Raw genomic sequence first — 22,187 nt, 5'->3', positions numbered from 1 at the left:
TTGAACCTGGCCCTGGGGAAAGTGATCCACGATGCAGATGTCAATGCAAGAGGTACCATCCTCTTGAAGTCCACTTAAATATTGGCCTACGCTGACAATATTGACATCATGGGAAGAACAACCCGAAATATGCAATCTACCTTTATCTAGATCGAGCAGGCGGCGCGAAATCTTTTTCTGCACATTTATGAAGGCAAGACAAAATATATGGTGGCAGCGTCGGCAACAAAAACCAAAGAACCGACAACATAAAATCGCACTGGTCCAACGAGAACAAACGAGACTAGAACCCTTATCCTATCTAACGTCGAAAATCACTACCGTGATGAAATCCTATTTCAGCTTATAAAAACTATTTCGCTCGAAACGTCTCACCATAGGGTAATAGTTCTTACTGAACAACACCAATCCAATCGTTATATATTCCTTGGAGACTTGGGCTCTTAACAAGAAAAATTGCGAACTCGTTCGAGAGAAGAATCTTCCGAAGAATTTTTGGACCCCTACATAAGGATGAACGACTCCGTAGCCTACATACCGAAAAAAAAACCGTCTAGTTGTAGATAAAATCCGACTCAACAGGTTGTGGTGGGCGAGTCACCTAATCTCTATCGATGAGGATGACCCACCTCGGAAAGCCTATAAAGGCAATATCTATGGTAGACAAAGAAGACGAGGCAGACCCTGTCTGAGATGGAGAGATGGCGTAGGTCAGGGCGCCAGACAGCTGTTAGGGAATTGGAGGACCTCGGCTCAAAACTGGGGTGTCTGGAGTTCCTTACTAAAGCAGGCCTAGACCGCATACCGATTGATGCGCCGTTGATGATGAAGGGAATGATAATGAGTCAGCGTAATGTTCAAGTAAACATACAAAACTAATATACAATATGTTTCCATACAGACTCCGCATTATGTGATGGGCTGGATCCCAACATTATTTAACATCGCTCTGAAGTATATAATCCCACAATTGACAGTGGATCTGATATAAATATTACAGCGCGAAGAAGACCCTGACGGGAAATTGTCGCAAAAATAAACGAAGCCAGAAAAATTGTAGACAAAATACGACACTAAACGATTGCAACTTCGAACATATCGACAGTCTTGTGTACTTAGGAACAACTCTCATAAAGAAAAACACCATAATAGACGAAATCAACATGTGGATCATGATTATCAACAAGACAGTTGACCTTGTACTGCAAATTCTGAAAAATGAAATGAAAATCCACACAGGAAGATAGAGTTCACAATACATTAAACTTTGATTCGATCTATCCTGTGTTACGATAGTGAGACATGGACCATGTACCAATGTTGGAAAACAAAACATCAATATTTCCGAACATCGAGTCCTCAAGAGAATAGGCTGCGGATGGCGAATGAGAGGTAACAGTGAGGAGTACTTGCTATATGACGGAAGTCCCAGTCAAGTATATCTAACAGGCAGTGCCCACAACTCATCCGCACTTGTGAATTGCCCTACCATTTAGCAGTATCTAAAGTGGTTTAGTGCCTATGAAGCTTTCCCCAATATATTCGCAGGTCTGATACCATCGAGTGTGGTTCCTACCTACTAGATGTACGTGTTCCCAGTGGGCAGGCCGAGTAGAGCCAGAATGATCGAAAAGAATGGAGACGAAAATTTCGGGAGGTCAAGGACCAAAATTGTAGCGCCATAGACGGCGAGGAAATCGGGACTGAAGTCATGTGCATGACGCGTCATCACCGTAATGGCAGGATAACTGCGTCCCAATTTAACTTTAGAAAATAATTCTACTTTCCTAAAAACTTGTATTTGGTAACATGATAGCAGCCAGCAAGATAATGTTATTTATTTTTTCTTCTAATTTATAAATGAATCATATGTGTTTTAAGTCGATCTAAACTTATTCTTAAGGAGATAGTCTTGGCGCTCATTGGCGAAATAAACGCAATATATATAGCTTAATCAATGAATTCTTTATTGTTATTTACAATAAAATGACAAAGGCTGGAAGCTAATAATTTCCATATTTTTAATTCAATCAAAAGCTTCAAATTTTCAATACATGATTTGAATTTTAGGGATCAGATTAGAAAAGTTATAAGACAAAATTTAGAAATTTAAGCTTAGCAATAGGCAAAGAATTTTCTGGTAGTTTAATTGAATTGTTCACTGCCCCGATTTGCATTAAGCAATGTCGAAATCACATTTTTGTATAATTGTTATCAAATTCATGACTTATCAATGAAAAGGTGGAAACGATCGATGTTTAGTTTCGAGGATTATTGTAGGGAGATCTATATGTCGTCAAATCAAAACATCGATCTACTTTCGAGTTAAGAATATTCTGTGCCCAAAAGTGATTGTTTCGGTCTATTCATTCTTACGAAAACAATGAACTCTCAAGAATGGTACTTTATGTAGAACGTGCAGGCTGCCAAAGTATTCAATCTTCTTCAAAGCGGGAACTGCTGCAATGATTGTTCGATAACTCAGAACAGCCCTTCTGAGATGATGTAAGCTGTATTTGATAGGACACATATTGGTAATCAGTTTTAGTCACAGAGTATTCGTATATATAACTTTTGAAATAGTAAAGATTTATGCATTTGTTAGTAGCATAAATATCTAGTATTTCTTGATTTTTTCTTTCTTTCGATATAATAAATACAGTTTCGTGTATATGCCTTTGAAATCGGTTCAGAATAAATCACCCTTATGTACATATTTTTAAATTATATTGTTTGTTACACTCTAAACTAATATAAAACATCACAAAACAGAAACTTAAAGCGATCAATTAAATTCTAAAATTTATTTTGATGTAGGATTGATTTTCTGGTATCTTTTAGCTTTCAAGTTGAGTTTATCTGGTAAGTGACACTTTATTGGTTTGCTGTTTGTTCAGAAAGTTTATTAATACGTATTTGATATGGATTTTCTGTTATAATAGTAGTAGAACTGTTCGGATATACAAATAACAGATACTTATTTAACTTGGCTGCTGAAGAAATGTTTATCCTAGTCTCAGTCGATCGGTCCATCCGCATAAGGTCTGGCAGAATTTACCAATGATTTCCAAGTGCTATCAGTGAATGCCCCCCTCAAAGTTCTTTGATTTGGGATGATTTGATCCTATCCGGTATATATTGCCGTTGTAATATAAGTTTAATCCAATAAAATTAACTTTAAATCATACACAATTTCCTTCTTGCTTGATCATATATTCAATATATGCACGCATGTGTATAATCGCATTCATGTAACTCATCAAAAATAAACATCTTGGTTGTATATAGTACAATATATAAATAAGCACATTCGAAATCAAATCTAAATGTAGATTACATTCCTTTAAAGAGCAATGAGACAAGTTCATTGAAAGAAAATGTCAGCAAGAAAAACAATTCATAATTTCACACAGTCGACCTTTCATGTACGCACTATTTCATTCAATCTGAGTATAGGGAAGATGATTTCAATCTGATCTGTTATTTCGGGGAACATCGAATAATCCAAAGTTAAAAATGTATTGTATGTATAATTAATGTGTACTATTGAGCTAAACAAAACATTAATGCTTCATTGTCGTTTTGTTGAAAACAATCACCCCAAAAGGTTTCCTTTTAAAAATAAAATGTATATCGAAAAAATACCTACCCGACATTCGGGTAAAATTGAAAGAGGATCGCAAATATAATTCATGTGAAAAGTGATAAAAAATACAATTTCAATTCCTCCCAATATAACGACAGTATACTCATAAAAAAATAAGAGATCAGATAGAAAGGATACTTCGAAATTTGCCTTCAAAATAGAAACGAAACGACAAACCAATTTTGCTGCAATGGATGCCGTAACGACTTAAATATTTTAAAAAAATAAAGAGAAAAAATGATACTTATGTTCTTGCGTATCATGAATCCTGGCAAAAAACAGGAAACCCTACGAAATATAAATCTTGCTACAATTTAAAATTAATATTAATATTGCGCTAGTATTCGTTTCTCTACTGTTTCGGGCAGCTCTCATTTATCTAATATTGGTGAATAAATTCAATACACTTTTATTCTCCTTTTGACTTCGTGCTTTGCTAAATACATTCCAAAATCGTAAGGTTTCATCGCCCGCTCCTGTAACAATCGCCTCACCATCTGGGCTCAGTGCAAGGTACAGTACTCTATAGGAATGTCCTGTTAATTTGGCGACCTGCGTCAATGACGGATACTTCCAAACGAGGATCTGATTCTGTGAGTAGCCATGCGTCGAGACTAATTCTGAAGAGTGTTTCGACCACGCCAAATTGCAAACTTGTGATCCAGTGTCTACACATTGCATCGGCTGTCCGGTCAGGGTGTTCCAGAAGCGAATGCAACGATCTGCTGTTCCGCCCCCACTTGCAAGAAGGCCATGGTGATGAGGTGACCAAGCAATTGCTTTAACTGCGGCCATGTGTTCTGAATAGGATTGCACAGGATTTAAGGAATGTTGATTCCATACGTAGAGTCTGTTGTCATTGCCACCGCTGGCTAGGTATTGATTGTCGGGGGACCATTTTAGTCCGCACACTTCTTGACGGTGTCCGGCTAATCGTCGCTCCGACTGCTGGGGCGGAGTTCTTGTGTCACGCTGCATGATAAGACGATCTCGTGATCCGCTGGAGAGAACATCTCCGTTCCACGCAAGAGCACCGACGCGAGCTGAATGTCCGGTTAATTTGTTGATCTGAAATGAAAATGGGGAAGCAGTTAGTATGATGAAAACTTTTGAATATAAGTAGTATGAATTGAACCAGAATTTTTGAGTGTGCAAGCAAACCCTAATTTCACAATGGGATAAATATGGGGTAAGAAAGTTCTAAAAATCTGATCCAACGGGGCGACAAGGGGGCCAAAACTTGATGATATAATCAATATCAAAATAAAGAAACAGACAAAGATATGATACATATCTTGGAAATCAAGCACAGATACAATAAATTTTCATTGAATGATGTTAGAGCGTTAATATACACACTACGTGTTGCTAAAGAACATCAGCATTGCCGTTGTGAACAGTACTCCTTTGAAAGACACCAGATGAAAAATACATGATTGCCATAAACCCTCACATGGGGCATAGCGCATTTCTGTCGGTTGTTGACAATGCGATTCAACTTCTAACAGGACCTTCGACCGACGAAGCTTACACTTTTCGCACTCGTTTTCTACCATTCTGTTCAATATACAGAGCTTGTTAACCATTTTACATGGCATGACCTACAATGGAGTTGTCCATGAAAACTAGAAACGTGACAGTTAATTTGGTAGTGCTTTTTATTTAAAACATCTTTAATATTTTTCGATATATTGAAAAGAATTCCAATCTCTAAATTTTCTTCTTTTTCTTCAGCCTTTGTCCCGTCCATAAGCGGGGTCGGCTCGTCGTGATCGGTTTCGCCACTTGGCTCTATCGAATGCCTGATCTGGGTGCAATCTCGAGGCTTTTAAATCCCCATCTAGCGTATCAAGCCACCGTTGTTTAGGCCTGCCTTTTGGTCATTTACCATCGACTTCGATGTTCAGACCAATCTTGGCAAGTGAGTTCTCGTTAGCACGAAATGCGTGACCATACCATTGAAGACGTCTCTCTCACAACTTTCCCACGATCGGTGCAACCCCATAACGACCGCGAATATCCTCATTTCGGATGTAATTAAAACGTGTCACGCCACTAGTGCAACGTAACATCTTCGTCTCCATTACCGCACGACGCCGTTCATTGTCTGTTATAGTTGGCCAACACTCAGAATCATAGAGAGCGACAGGACGGACAACATTGCGATAAATTTTAGATTTGAGACGTTCGTTGATACGTCGATCACAAAGAACACCAGTTGTGGAACGCCATTTTATCCAGGTTGCGTTAATGTGTGAAGCAATTTCATAACGGAGTTCTCCATTGGCTGATAGCGTTGACCTGAGGTATTTAAATCGATCAGTTCTGGGCAGATCACTGCCGCTGACAGTGATTGTGCCTGTTTCATGGGGATCGGTCGTCAAAAATTCAGTTTTGTTTAAATTCAATCTGAGACCGTGTTGCATGAGGCGATCATTCCATTTTTGAACAAGTTGCTCGAGATCATTTTTGCTATCAGATGCTAGGAAAACATCATCTGCATAAAGCAGTGTGTAGGGCGCTGGACGTTGGATATCCAATAAATAATCCAATAAATGAATTTATTATTTTTAATTGGACGGCCAGAATCCTGTCATTCGTCGCAGGAAATAAAGAAAATCGAAGAACTTGACAAAATTTTCGCTGGAAACATCCCCAGAACAATACTCAAAAAAGTAAATCTCGCAGCATTGTAAGATAAAAGCGATAAGATTTAACTATACTAAAAATGGATGATAGTTGCTCTAACAGGGACCTGCATCTTATGAAGATGAGCGCTTTTGCTTCAATGCTTTGGAACGTTTGTCAGATCCACACACCAAAGGGTTTCTGGCAAAACTTGAACCAAGAGTATTTCGTACACGATATGGGACCTGTCCTGGTTGAAAAGCTAAACACACATTAAGTGACGTCGCCGGGTTACAGTCAACTTCATTGTTACCGATATTGGGTTCTGTCATTCCCTGTTATTAGCATCGTGCCACAAACCTACTTCTTCCCATGGGAGAAAATGATATTTGAAGTAATAAAATTCCAGATTTGAAGAATTTTCAGGTGGAAGCTTTAAGAGTAATGACATGTTTATGTAGATACGAACAGCTAGGCAATAATATCGATTCTACCAATGAACCTGCTGAAATTAGTAGAAGCACTCGACTAAGCAAGCTATAAATTTGTTGGGATAAGTTAACAAACTTCAACTCTTCATTTTCATTTATAGTAATGACTTATCCTCTTTTGTAATAATGCACTTTTACACTTTTTTCCTGAAACTTCTTTAATTCTGAAAATACCTCGAATAATTGTTGACGATTCAGTTTTGGTAGCCTCCATGGAAATCTCCCATTTCACTAAAGAGCCAAAAGTCCGCCGGAAACTAATCTGCTGGTTGTTTTGCACAGTGTTTCCATTTTTCGCCTAAAACTACTATAACATCAACGTTCGGTATGGGTCAGCGTTGTCGTAGCAAAGAATTTTGGGGTTATCACCACACCAATCAGACTTTTCTTACGTATTTCCTCTGCTAATTTTGCAATACACATACGTTAAAGTGGTAATGAATTCCTTCACCAGATATTTCTTCTAAATCTAATTTCTGCGTCGATTCACGCTGATACTTCCAATCTCCATATCGACGAAACCGAGCGTGGCTCTCTTTTTGTTCACCTACTTGAACTCGTGACACCTTGTGCGCAGACACTTTCAAGGCTTATTTCTAAATAGCACAAAGCTTTCGTGATTCAAATCAACACTGTTAGCGACATCCCTTGTGTTCGTCGGCACTTCTTGTCAATTTCAGTTTTAATTTTTATGACAGCAGTCGCTGAACCTGTTGTTTTCGGTGGACGATTTTGTCTATCATCGCGCTCGCTTTCCTCACGAAATCATTCGGTCCATTCGTATAAATCTGTACACCATTGGGAAAATGCTCTTCATTTCAGTATCATTTCGTCAATAATCTGATTTAAGCAGTTTTTACGAGATGTGCCGAATGAAAGCGTTCTGTAAGGATAAACTCACGGCCCTTTTCGAGCACAAGTTCATTTGTTACACATTTATAGGCCTGCCAAGAGAAGCACAGCGATACTGGTTTATATTGACTGCAGGGTTAGCATATATACGAGCGGATGTGAGGGCTATCTACCACTTCTGCGGCATTAAGTTCACGCAATGAACCCAGAACGAGTTCGGATCATCAATCATATCTTTCAAGAATGTTCCTCAAGTATATGTTCTCAGAGAGTCATCCCGGTTCCCATGTTACCAACTTACCTTCGGGGAGGCCTCTGGCAAAAGTGACTTCAGATAGGTGTCTTGAAGACTTAAGGGGGCCATCCCGAGTGAAGACCTTTTTTCGCTTTTTTGGGAATTTTTTGTGAAGAACTGAATAAATGCAAATCTTTCAACATATATTTACTAATATTTTGAGCATTTTCATCATCATTAACGGCACAACAAAGTATCCGATCTAGGCCTGCCTTAATAGGGAACTCCAGACATTCCGGTTTTGGCCGGTCCAACAATTCGATATCCCTACCTGGTCTACGTTATCGATCTATTTCAGGCAGGGTCTGCTTCGTTTTCCTTTTCTACCATAGATAAAACCTTTGTAGACTTTCCGCGTTGTTGGCTGCCAACAACCGTGCGCAGATTTCATCATCGTAGCTCTTGTTGTCAGTTGTGATTTTCGACCCTAGATAGGACAAATTATCAACGGGGTAATGAGACTAGCATTGCGTTCGCCCGTGGTCATTATTCTGATCTGATTCAGGTACGTTAGAAATCCATCTATCACCAGTGAGACTCCAACCGCAACCTTCCGCTACGACAACTTAGCGTTCTAACTACTGAGCCTTTCGGAACACCATGCGATAGTTTTTGACTGGTTAATTCAAATTTGTTTGAAAGCGTGTGCAAGTCGAGCCGGTGCAAATGGAGAACAAGTCAAGATTGATGGTTTGGAAGGTTCTGCTGTATGGCTGAGGAGATTGTTAAGGAATTATGTTCTGTGACCTGCTCCCCTACGCACAACTCTTGATTTGCATAAGTACCGTCAATAATTAGGTTGCCGAAGGAGGCAGCTTTAACCATTAGGCGAGGAATTCTATTCCATTAGGACAGCGCCAGGCCACATACCTCATCAGCTTGATTGGAAGGTTCTTATGTATTCATCTTACGAGTATCGATCGTCCTAGCCTTTTGCTAATAGGGACTAGGGTATAATTTAAATACCTTCAAGGCGGTAACAAATTGTCGAATCATCCTAAATATTCTAACAAAAGTTTTCAATGCAAAAATAATGCATTTCTTTTTACTATATTTAATATATAAATGTTTTCCATAATCCGTTTAATAGATTAAGGAAGCTCTTTGAGTGGTCGGATGATTTTTTTTTAATATCGATATGGTAATCACATTAACAAGAAGTTCCTAGAACTAAAATTGTATGACGCTCCTATTGATCCGATTTAAGTTATCTGCTCCCCGGTTTGCGTTCTTGTAAAACCAGCAGCAAACAGCAACATTGTGTCCTTATTGTGCGTCCTAGGTGTGCCCGACCGCGCCCTTCTTTGGCATTTTTTATTTCTCAAGTGGTATGTTTCTGCCCCGAGAAAGAAGGTAGGAGGCAGTTTCGCCCTTTTCATTGGAAACTTTGCACACGTTTCCGTAGAGAACAGTGACCGGTTTAGATCCAGCAGTGTCCTTATAAGTAGTTTACTTTTCAAACCTTGTTTATTTCAGTTTATTAAATGTCAAGATCGAGGATTCGCGAATTTCCAGTTTTCTCGATTCACCCCCTATGGTGCAGAACTGTTTCGCTCAACCAGAACTCGCCACTCAATCTGATTTCAGAACTTGGGGAGCGGATTTCCAGAAGAAGTTCTAGGGTCTCTTTTCTGTTTTTGTGTATGGTCGGTCATGTCTCTTCAGTATCCCAAAAGGGGTTAGTTGGATATATAGCTGGAGTGTTTCCATTTCCTCCACAGAGAGGCTTTCTTGACGTTGTGGATCCCTCTGTTATACTGGCTATTCTCTATTCTTTGAAGTTTCGGTTGAAATAATTGCCGGCAACTTAAGGCTATTAAATCAGATAAATATTGTTACCTCTATTATTCACGGAAAACCAAGAGGAAGCATAAAAAAACTCACTAACACACCAGGTTATGAAGTTCTAAGCCACAAGAAGACTTGTGGAAAAATAAGTCGTAAAGCAGTGACTAATAATTATCTATCTTCAGTTCATCCATTTCTCGCTGGCACTAATAAGTTTCGCTCTCTGGGTGAACTGATTCCGTAAACTAATTTTGAATCGCTGAATTGGTTCAATTTACTCCAGTGCCAAACCTTAATTTGCATTCAAACATGGATTTCTGATTATGTTGTCTATGTATCTAGTATCACCCCATCTCGGAAAGTGTAAGAAACACCAACTAAAAGAAATAATTGCATGTAGTAGTGCAATTCAGCAATTTCACTTTTAGTATTTGCAATATCACTCACTGCACGGCCTAATTGAAAAAATCCACATCGTTAACAGCAGAGAAATCGAAAAGTGAATTTCCGTCCCAAGTGATTATGAAAGAAACACCTATCTTTGTTTCCTCTCCTGAAAACTGCTTGGTAGGTTTAATAAAATTTTTGTCCCCGTTAAAAAGAAGCATTTAATTTCATATAAATATTTGTACATATTTGATTTTTGCCAGCCTTCTTGCTTGATATATTTTAGAAGAGAAATGTAAATGCTAACTTTACGCTTTTTTTCACGGTCCTCCTAACTTCTGTAAATAAAGAAATTTTAGTGACGATTGGCAATAGAAGTGAAGTTAAACATCTTTTTATGGATGCTGCTTCTGTCTAGAATGATTGGCGGCAGAGGCCAGCGAATGAAGATGCAAGATAAACTTATCGTCATATTGTTTGCATTGCAGATTGACTAATCAATATTTGATCATATTGAAAAGGGTATTCAATTGAATCGGACCCGCCAAGAGCATTTTGTCTAATTTGAGAATTGTACTTATGGCTCTATATGATAAAGCTTACCCGATAGAGCTATCTTCGCAAAAACGAGTATCTAATTTTAGTTCAGCAAGCAAGAACTTAATATGTATCTGTCAATGAATGCCCCCTTTGTACTAACTAGACTATGGAGAATGGTCTTGCACCTTACACAAAATTGTTTAACCCTCAAGCTAGAAACTCCGGTAATGAATACCTTGGGTTAAGCCTTTGAAAATTATGACAACGCATGTGAGCAAACTTTCAGAAAAATTAATTTTCCTAAATTTGTCTTCATTCTCTTAATTTTTTTCTTTTTGTATTGAATGGCTATTAGTTACGTTTTTGTCACTGTATATCGACCAAACGACCTTCCCTTAAATTGTGACAGGGATTCGCTCTTGCGTGCATCCCAAAAAAATAGTTTCCAATATAAAAGAAAATGTTTTCTGTTCACTTTTAATCCGTTCATGTTTTGCATCTTTATCTGTAAAACTGTCATTACTAAGCGGCTACCGATATTATGATACTGTTTTTTTGGGGATTGGAGATTGGCGAGGTTTCATCAAATTCTCTGACGAAAATTAGAAAGTGATATCTTTTTCCTTCTTTCCTATACTGTGAGGTCGTTCAATTGTCTCTTATGTAAATAAATTCAACTTTTTTTTCGCAAACTATGCCAAAAAAACACATAATGGAAAGGGAAAAACCCTAAAACTTTCTGACGAACAAGCTAGAGGCTTTAATTAAAAAATATAAAAATCGATCTCTCCGCGAAGCATCTAGAAAGTACCTTCCAGCTTCTAGATACACAGGCGCCTACACGATTCACAATAGTCAAACAAGAGGACCATTACCCAATACGTCACGTAAGACTAAATGAGCTAAGGACAGAAATTAAAACAAATGTGCAACCTAATAGAGTTCTTAGCTATGAACTTATTATAAGGAGAATAGGGAAATAATCATCAGAAAAGGGTCTAATCAAATTATTATAAATAATTAATATAGTTTTCAGATTAAAATACGTCCCTCGACAAGGGAAATTGGCCAACCGTTATAACTGGTCCAGGGAAGGAGCCAAGTAGAGTCGAATCATATCGACCAATATCGTTACTCCCTACTACAGCCATGCTATTATATTTGGAAGGCTTCTCCTTAAAAGACTCAAGCAAATCATTGGGGATTGAAGCCTAATACCATCTCATCAATTCGGTTTGCGCGAAAAGCATTTCACAATCCAGCAGATACACAGGATCACGAATCTGATAGAAAATGCAATGGAAAAACGCAACCATTTTTTAAAATGTCGCCCAGGCCTTTGATAAAGAATTCCCAGCTGACCGTCGACAACAAGCTACCAATTTAGAAGCAGATCCAAAGGCTCATATGGACGTAAAGCATCCAGCTCTGGAGCTGTGCAAAAGAATCAAACCTGAAGGCCTGAAGCATAGTAGACGCTTCCTGATTCATTCGTAATGAGGATTTGCATCGGGACAGTTGGTTAGTGTACAAGCAATTAAGTATAACCATCGATTACGATCATACGAAAATAACGAAGTCCGAAAATTGATTGATATCTTTAATACAATGAGACGACAGAAAAGAATAAAACCAAATTAACTTGCTAACATAAGGATGCCTAATGATGAAACTACTGAGGAACAGTCAGTTCTTCACTGAAGCTAACCAAAGAACTGGGGTTGACCACATGGTCCTTTCCTAATAAACACGAAAGTTAAATATGCAAAAAAGCTGTTGGATGGGGAAAACTCAGTCGTAGCTTGGCGAGAAGTGGTTTTAGTGAGTAAAAATCCCACTCTTAAAAAAAAAATTTCCTCATGACATAGGTGATATGTCGCCTAGCATCGTCTTCTATTTCCGTTGAATGCCAATTTCGTCGCATCCAATGTTCCAATCCCCGTTCATCGCGATGCACATCGACGTGAAAAGTACGTTTTGGGTCGAAAAAATGGTTGTTTCTTCCACTGACAACCGCGTCTTCGTCCCCGGCGATCGTGACTCTTATCTTCCATTCTCTCTCTCTATCTCTTCCTCCAGAGAATTGCCTAATCCATTCAAACAATCTAATCTTTGGCGAGTATTTTCCCCGTACTGTGCTCGTAAGTATCGTAAACTTTCGATCGGATTCACTTATCCTTGAAAAAACTGTTAGTCCAGTCATTAAAGCCGAAAGTCGGGTGTGACCTCCGAATTCTTTCAATCGAGACCAATTGACATGAAATTTGGGGTGGGGTAGAGGGTGGTATAAGAAACAAAAGTTATATAGCATCGATGAGGAGGAGTGGGAGTCCCACACCCCCCTGGTTTTTATTTTTTTTTTGAATAAACCACAGAAATAGATTAAATGGTCGATTCTAGGCAAAAAATGTTTAGTGAAATTTTTTTACAAGTAGTAGTTTCCGAGTAATTCATGTTCAAACATGCTCGCGGAAAAAAGTTTAAAGCGTGATTAAACATAACCAGGAAAATAAGAGTTTTGCCAGTGCAAGACGTTGTTGACCAAGAAACACCACAGAAAGCGAATACCCTCCAATTGCTCGACAATCATTGTACAATCTTTTCGCTACTTCTACGCAAATAAGAGCTCCAATGCAAGAAGTTATGCTTTCTGCCAGAACCATAGACTTTTGAAGAACAGCCCCAGAGAATGTGAAAGGCTGAAAAAAACCAAAAGTTAAACATGGTAACCGAAAAAATGGCTAGCCCTCGTCAGGAGCTATATTGAATCTCTTTTTTCCTTTTGGGATTCAGTTATTTGCAGTGACGAGCCAATGCGGACACGATAGCAGAACTTAAGTGCGACGTTCTTCCAAAAAGGAGTTGGATCCTAGTCGCACCAGGAATTCGGTGGCGCTAGTATTAGGATATGGAGTTGTTTCAGCAAACATGCAGCCGGGGGTTATTGCCAAGATCAAGGGGAAACTTTCACTTTTAGCGGAATTTGCTATCGGAGCACTTTCTAGGATTCCTGGAAAACCTCCCGTTGTCAGTTTATTTAAAGGCAACTTTCTAACAAAACAACGCACGACATAAGTCGCGATTTATACAGCAAGGGTTCAAAGATGATGCCATTTCAACCATGGACTGGCCTGTTTAAAGCCAAGGTTAAAATCTAGCAGAAAATTTATGGGCAATAATTAACCGGGCAGTTGCATTGAAATCAACCACAGTGCGACATCGAGTAGGGATGACAGTAGATCCCGAAGAATGTATGCGAAAAACTTGTGGTCTCTATAAAACGATTATATTTTGTGGTAATTTCACAAAAAGGGTATCCAACCAAATATCAAGTAAGTAAACCATGATTTTTTAAAATTTATTAAATATTTTTCTGTTTTTCTTTCAGGTGCGTTCATAGCTTGCAGCTTTTTCTACTTTTTATAAAGAATATTCCCAAGCGTATATACCCTGAATTAAAAGTAATTTTATTTTTCAAAATGAAGTTAGGATATCATAATGGCAATCCTGTAAATTGAAAGTAGGTCGAATCCCTTGAGAATTTTCAGAATTTATTGAATGGGGTTTACCTTTTAATAAATTCTGAAAATTTGGTTGAAATAAACTGCGTAGTTTCGGAGAAAAGTGTGATTTACCCCAAAAAAATTTTTGATTTTTAAACGAAAAAAATAATCTTTTTCAAAAAAATCTCAAAAATTCGATGCTATATAACTTTTGTTTCTTATGTCACCCTCTATCCCCACTCCAAATTTCATGTCAACCGGTCTTGACTGAAAGTATTCGGGGGTTGAAACCTTTAGTGGACTATTTATGATTTTTCACTTCACAGAGGCATGCATTTTTTGCTCGACAGACGGGACCTAGGAGACTTGAACTCGAATTCATTCCTTTCCTACTACCTGCACATTCTCCCCTCACAGGTAGAGGACGCCTTGTAATTATTTAAAAGTGAGACTTGCTTATATTTGATGTACCCTCGTATACATCAAAAAGAAACATGGATCGGTCCTTGTACTATTCTCCTTAATGACACCACATAAATAGTGTTTTTTTTTTCGGCTACCATTTGGGCGTCGTTTGTTGACTTCTGTGAACATGTAGTTTTTCCTTCTGACTCACCTAAGCCTTGTGACTTCCGCAACCTCTTAGTGCCGCGAAAATCCGCAGTTTGAGTACGCTTCCGTTGACCGAGGTGTTAAAATGAACGAACGTATATACCGCCGGAATGTTATCGAGGCAGTGATGGAATGGATCTTCCAACATGATCCAGCGCTAGTCCACATAATAAAAGCAACAAACCTTACCTCATCGGCCACCCTACTCTCTGAATCTAAATTTAATAGATGGATTGGTAAATTTGAGACGCAAGGGCTTGGTTTGCGCTTCAAACATGTTTGCGCGATTGCAACCGCGTTTGCTTCTGAAATACCGAATAGGTACAAGCAGGATACTTCGGTGATCCTTGCTCTTGTAGCTATTTCATTACTTTATTACTTTCTAAGCTATACCACAGGAATTCATGTAGTTCGTCGGCCTGAACACAAAGTTGTTTGAAGTAAACTCCGAGTTTTTTTGTGGTTCCGATCTTTATACGCTTGGCGCGACACTACCGGGTTTTTCCTTAAAGCGCTGATTTGACGGTGCATCGCTAACATTTCGCTACTTCACTTGGGTTACTTACTGGAAATGGCTTGCTTTCTGGCTTCCCCAACCCAATGGGTAAATGAGGGACTCTTTCCAGGACAGCGCAGTCCAGTATATGCATCTCGAGAGCCTTAAAAATGTACTACAATGAGGGAGATACGCCCTCGAACATTCCCCGCTCGTATGCCTTTTTTAAAACTCTAAAAATTAATATCAGCGGATATAATTCTGGGTTTTCTCAGTGGTCCTATAAATCTTATGAGGTCAGATCTGCGATTAGCTGTTGTGAGGCACTATCGAGCTTGGAAGGTGTTTTCATGGTCCAACAAATGCATAAACGCCATGCAATTGAGGTAACACAATAACTTAGGGAAAAATCTAAAGACAATATATATTCCTCGGTTGAGAGCGACCAAGCGTACCCTGGTACATAACTTAACATTGATAGAGAATCCCAAGAACGTTCATGGTTTGATAAAAGTCACGTTACTAGAGTTGTTATGCGGGTGAGTAAATAATACGGTTATCTACCCATTTATTGTCAGTAAATTTGCCGCAACTTGGAAAACGAACATAAGCATTTTTAATTGCAACGCGTGTACATTAGTTATTCTATTCAGTAATAAGCCGTGAATTACGAATGGGTTGCGTGCTTTTTCTATCATATGATTAGCTTCCTGTGGAGTGCTAAGATCTTCTACAGATTGTCTGAGCTTGAATCTAACCACTTGGCATTTGATATCAATTCTAGATAAAAACCCGCAATACCTTGAGGAATATTAGGAAAATGCGAGAAATGGGAGCGGTTTTAGAATGTCTTAATCATTAGTCTAGAAACAACATCAACATTTTATCTCCTAACCAAATAATGTCCTAACCGAGCATATTATTTAACCACAAAGATACTGAAGTTTTCAATATCAACATTGTAGCGAAATAACAGGGACATTATCATTTCACATAATTCACACATTTATGTAGCACTAAGCCGCAATGAAAGATAATTAATGCTCTATTTTATGTTCGTTGTTCAATTCCTCTCACTGCGTTACGGCAGTTAGAACAACAAAATAAAAGAATTTATGGCAAATGATAAAATAAATGAACTGTGTGCATATGAACTTGCTCTCTACATTCTGCATTATGCATGCTGCAAATGGGAGAAGTTCAAATTGTTTATTTGAGCTCCACCGTCGCTAGAAAGGCAAGTTGCAATGCTGGATGGTTGGCTTGCTCACGGACAACCAGGTGAAATGGCTTCCTACACAGGTGAAATTAATTGCATGTTTATATTTGGACAGAACAAGATATAGAGGAGAGGGGAGCGGAGAATATGGTGCAAACTTTTTAATAATATAATGGGCGAAATACTTATGGCAATTTACTATATTATTACCAGCTATTAATAAATCACCATAGATAAGCAGATTAGAGGTAAAGCGATACCACAGAAATTAACTTGAGATATTGCCGATATCGAAAATCACCTTCTATTCGACACAGATCTTCAAAATGCATACTTATCTTTGCATCTTTAATGTATAAATTACTCTAGATTTTTTTTTATTTGAGAACCAGAGTGAAGGAGCACTGCACTCTGCATTGCATTTTCACTCTATTTTATCTAGTCGATATAGTCACCACGAATAAGCTTCACTCCAAGATACTTTGCTCTCCTCTAGAAAGCTAGCTAGCTAGGAAAAGTTCAAGTTGATCACCCTGATTCACTAGTGATTTAAGTTGAGCGCAACCAAGGAAAATCTTAAGAAAAAGATAAGCCTGAAATGAGAAGACTTGCTATCATCTAAGGCAGCCAGAGAAAATATATTTCGTTAAATACGGAAATTTATGTAAGAGATTGATCATAATTAATAGAACAGGAAGAACATTAATTGCAATTCAAATAAAAGTAGCACGACGTAGATAAATCTACTATGAGTGCACTTTCAGAGCTGCGAACGTCTTCGTGTACAAGGGTAAGATTTGAAGCGGCGATTTATCTTTGAAAGGGAGATATAACCTTTGTATAATAGTTTGTTTGGTTTTGTGAGCGTCTCGTTCAAATCCTATACAGTTTGATTTCATTGGATATTTTATCTTTGGTGAAAGGAAGTAGAAGTGTGTTCTGTGTTTATTTGCGGAATATAACGTACCTGTTTATTAGCCGCCATATCCCAAACGGCAACGTATCCGTGGTGTGTTCCTACCGCTACTAAATTGCCTCGTTCGTTCCACGATACTGAAGTGACTGTATTGGTATCCGGACTTAAATCACATAATCTCGTCACCTGGAAATATAAAATAATATTTACTGATTTAATAATTATCACATTAATTTGCAGGATATTTATTGTAGTTTGCGATTATTATTAAATATGATTTAATTGTTCTATAGTATTGTGGTCATCGGCACATCGTATGAATGCATCTTGTGGCTAACCATATCTTACAGCAGTGGAAGGAAAGGAACTACTACGCGTAGTACCAAGAATCGACAGCAATGGCATAAGCTGACGCCTTAAGGGCTTTATGACAATAATATAAACTACCAAAAAATCGAGTGACATTGGATACGGTAGAGGAGAATCGATTTTTTTTTTTGGCATTAATTGTATCTAGATATAGTGTAGAATATATGAGCAAAGTGATTTTTGATATTCGGAGTCGTTCGGAAATTATAGTGTTAAACACGTGATAAGTCACATGCTAGATTTATGTCGATCGCCGTAATAAAGCTCGTATTTCGCGATCCGAATGACGTTCGAATCACTTTGCTAAAAGGACAAGAATTTAAACCAAGGCCGTACATGTGTTTCTTCAAGAAACCTAACCTTTATGGACTAGGTATAGCAGATTGATGGTCAGTTAAGCTGTTATGGCTAAAAATCGCATTCTACTTTTTAAATGCATTTTTCTTGAAACTGCATGTTGAAAATCGGCTGATAGCATAGCCCAAAATCTATCCAACAAAATTCTTTGAAATTTTCGCGACTTATTCAGAACATATTTCTACTGTCCGCAAACTAGGATAATTGCGATTCATTCAGTAGTTTTTTTTTATTCATTGAAGAAACGGTAAAAAAACACCAAAATTCAAAAAAAAAAGTTTAACAAGGCACGAAAAATTTAGTTTTTCATATTTTTTAATAATCCTAGTTTGCGGACTGTAGTTAAGTCTGTACGTTAAAATGCCGTTTACTTTTTTTTCTTCAAGATGATCGCAGCGCCCTCTAGCGTGGCAGCTGAAAAATACTTTTTTTTGGAGATGGGTGTTAAATTGCTCTGTATTTCAATAACCAACTATGAGATTGGGATGGAAAAATTACTATTTACGCTCAAGACATTAATAAATCTATGGTGAAAAAATCGTATTTGTATCTTTCTCAGGTTCTTCACAAAAAATTCACACGGGATGACCCCCCTTAAGAGACCTTCAAGCATCGTTGCATTAATGTATAATATTTATTTGATCTCTGATAAAATAACTCCATTTTGAAAGTATGAAAAGCAATCTCAAGAACACTTGGCTTATGTACATGAAGTAATTGAAAAGTAGGAGCGGCAATATGGACTGCGAATCTTAGAAAGATCATTCAATACATGATGTATGTCATTTACGATCACAAGACCAATTGACAGCTAATGATATTTTTGCTTTGGCATACATTTGCGAATAAAGTCAGCAGCTAATGACGATTTGCATGTTGTCGAAATTTTTCCGGGTCCACCTTCTTTACACTGCGGGGTGGATTGTGCGGACCCCTTCAGGACACGGATGTCAACAGTAGATCACCTAATGTGTACTTGAAAGGGTATGTTTGTGTTAGGAAAGCAACGTTCCATGCTGAATTCAAGGGATACATTGGCAGACAAGTAATATATTCCGTGATTTACAGTGAGCATGCCGTTCACTTTGCCCAGGCCAGGCATCAGATCAACAGGGAGATGCAGCAGCCAATAATAGTAGCATCGAAGAAGGTCACAACTGTGACAAAAAAAGGATAAAAATACATGGAAATTTATTCTGGTCGCTACATTGCATTTTGGTGATCTTTGGGAAATAACCAAGAAATCAGCGAATCGATTATAATTTGTATTCGCTGAGGCGAAGGTCGTCCCGACCTTCGAAGAGTTTACCATGATACTGTCAGATTGTAGCTTGGCGGAACCAATAATAATAATCTAGAGCATATAGAAGTTTTGACTCTTAGGCTTGAACAATTGTACTCAAATGAATTTCATGAACGATGACGACCGCCAAAGGAGGAGAGGAGATGGTTTCAGAAATATTTATACCACTTACACATCTGAACTAAGTGGCACAAGTAAATTCCAGGTGTGAAGACTGGCTTCGTACGGGTTAGGCAAAGAATGATGCCTTCGTTGCAATTAGCACGTGTCTGCACTAACTGCACTGGTGGCAATGAAGCAGTTTGAATGGTATGGTCCGGTGTTACGGACTGTTTACTGTGAACCGGCGCCCTTGGCTTGTGATAGTACTGAGAAGATGTGAATATATGAACCTAGAAACAATATCCCTTTAACGGCAACCTGCATTGTCGGTGACCTCGAACTCCGTGCAACAAGAGATACGTTGTAAATCTAGCGTGGTTAATCCACATTGCGATACGATGAAGAATCCGAAAAAACAAGTCCATGTATCTAGGTATGTGCGTTACTTAATTTGACTGTAACCATGTTGCCCTTTGCGAACAGGTGAAATATAAAGTCAGTCAACAACAGGATATGGGCGTCAAAGGTTGGATAATATGCAAAGGACACAAGGACACAAAGGACACAACTTAGTATTGTCCGAAGAATCCTGAGGACAGTGTCGATTTTCTGATCCAAACGATGATCAGAGTCGAGGGATATGACCGGGCAACAGCTGTATTGTGCACTTATGACCGAAACAAATGTAGGAAACTCGCCTGCATTAAATTTAAATTGCTTTAGCTATTGAATCGGTTCCAATTGCATTGTCTGAATTACTCTTTTTGTAAATTTTGTTTACATATGATAAGCTATATAAGAGTAACTAGTGTATTTTACTTGAAAACACGAAAGTGGACTGCTCGGTTTTTCTTTACGCTCGGAAACCGTTCAACCTCCTTTCCCCAACACCTAAATTGGAAAATATTTTAAATACCTTATTCTAATTTATCACTGAACCTGGAGAAACTACAGACTGACAGTACCCTGTAGGAGGTAATGTGTTACGTTCGGCTGTGATTATTACCCTGATTTGACACAGGTACTCGTTCACAGCTGAATCGACTGGTATCCGCCGTCAAGTTACAATACAAATCCCACTGCCACCAGTGAGATTTGAACCGCGACTTTCCGTAGGACAGCCTAGCGTTCTGGCCACTGAACTATCAGTACACCGTATCAGAATTCAGTGTCCTTAAAATGCTTGCTTTATCTAGCAAGACGACACAAGAATTCGACCCATTTCTGGTATAAACAAGACGTGATGATCGTAACTTTGACAATATAGAGTCGTTCTGTTACGTACTTTTGCACTTCACAATGGAGAATTTCGAGCCTTCATCTTATGAGCAGTTCAATGTAACTTGAGAAGTTGGAGGTGATTCTCTTCAACGTTTCACATTTCGTGGGTGTTATGAAGGATTTCTGCAACATTCAGATTCGATCAGCACCTAAACCTGTTAAGAAATAAATTTAACTTGCCATCGATACTCTTCAAATGGAGGGAAATAATCTACCCAGAGAACTATTTTCCACATTTTAATTGTAATTGTTCAATGGATAACAAGCCAATTGATGCATTGAAATAAAAACAGCTTAATAGAAATCTAAAACCTTCGTTGGCAAAGGAAGCAGGAGGAGGATTAGATATGGGTTGGGCGCATAGGGCGCAAATTTATATAACATAAAAACCGCACCAATCAAGAACTTATTCATTGTCCAAATTACTTGCAAGATATGACAAGAAAAATGCTTCTCTGGCGACCTCGATGAAGTACTTCAAAGCTTCGACCTAGTTTTTATCTGATTTACTGGTAATAACTAGATGCAGATCAGCACATGGATTCAGAATTTGCCCAAGGGTGGCACTTCTATATTATTAACATATATTTACAAAAAAAAAATCTTTAGGTTTGGGACATTTATGTCGGCGAATGTTTGCAGAATAAGATACGTAGTCGACTTTGGCCTTATTAACGACAATTACTTCGTTTAAAAAATTTAAGCTTTATACGCTGACTCAAATAATGGTACTGCGCGAATTTTAAGCTTTAAGCTGTGCGCTTTCCACTCGAACCATACATGTCTCTAGTAATTGATATTTATATTCAAAAAACTAAAAAAAGGTTAAAAACAAAAATGTCCCCATGGACCCCGCCGTTCATGTAAGGCCACTTTATTTGATGAAGATATCATATATGCCTTAGAGTGCAGAAAATTGACTCGAAATGTAAGGCTTTCTTCTATAACTTTGTTAATAATAGTTCGATTTCGTTCAAACTTCCCAAAGTTATGCCTTATATTATCCCTTGTACAATGCCAAATCTTGCACTTCTAGGATGAATATGGGGAGTTTTCGAATAAATTTCTAAAATATACGTTATATGTTATTATTAACTTTAACTTTTTTGAACAGATATTGGAATGGGATGTATTTTGAGGCCTAGATTTCATAGAGATGCAGCACTCTGAATTTTTTCAGATTTTTCGGATGGATTGGTTCTGAGAACGAGAGCTGTTTCACTTTTTGGGGTACATATTTTAAGCCCTCACTCCCTTATCAGAAAAAAATCAGTTTCGAAACGTACTAACCGAGTCCTTTCATTTCGTGCCCCATATGACCATACTTTGTGACAAAAAAAATTGTAGAGCCCCCTCCTTTCGTATGTATGGGGAGCCTCCTCTCAAATTCAACACAAAATGT

The 22,187-nt window shown here is 38.2% G+C and overlaps 1 protein-coding gene across 4 annotated transcripts in view; it reads right to left on the bottom strand.

Annotated features, from left to right (window-relative positions):
• Nucleotides 1–1,944: 1,944 nt before the first annotated feature.
• LOC119653598 (fizzy-related protein homolog) overlaps nt 1,945–22,187 on the bottom strand; it is a 136,181-nt gene continuing 115,938 nt past the window's right edge. For all 4 annotated transcript variants that reach the window (XM_038058347.1, XM_038058349.1, XM_038058348.1 and 1 more), the window contains exons 6-7: nt 17,425–17,559; nt 1,945–4,714 (exon numbers count right to left, since the gene is read on the bottom strand). In XM_038058347.1, coding sequence (XP_037914275.1) covers nt 4,022–4,714; nt 17,425–17,559 — 828 coding nt within the window. In that variant the 3' untranslated portion in view covers nt 1,945–4,021. The remainder of the gene's footprint in view (nt 4,715–17,424; nt 17,560–22,187) is intronic.

This window comes from Hermetia illucens, chromosome 4 (genome assembly GCF_905115235.1).
Source record: "Hermetia illucens chromosome 4, iHerIll2.2.curated.20191125, whole genome shotgun sequence".
In the NCBI taxonomy this organism is placed as follows: domain Eukaryota; kingdom Metazoa; phylum Arthropoda; class Insecta; order Diptera; family Stratiomyidae; genus Hermetia; species Hermetia illucens.
This window is presented reverse-complemented; position numbering and strand designations above follow the sequence as displayed.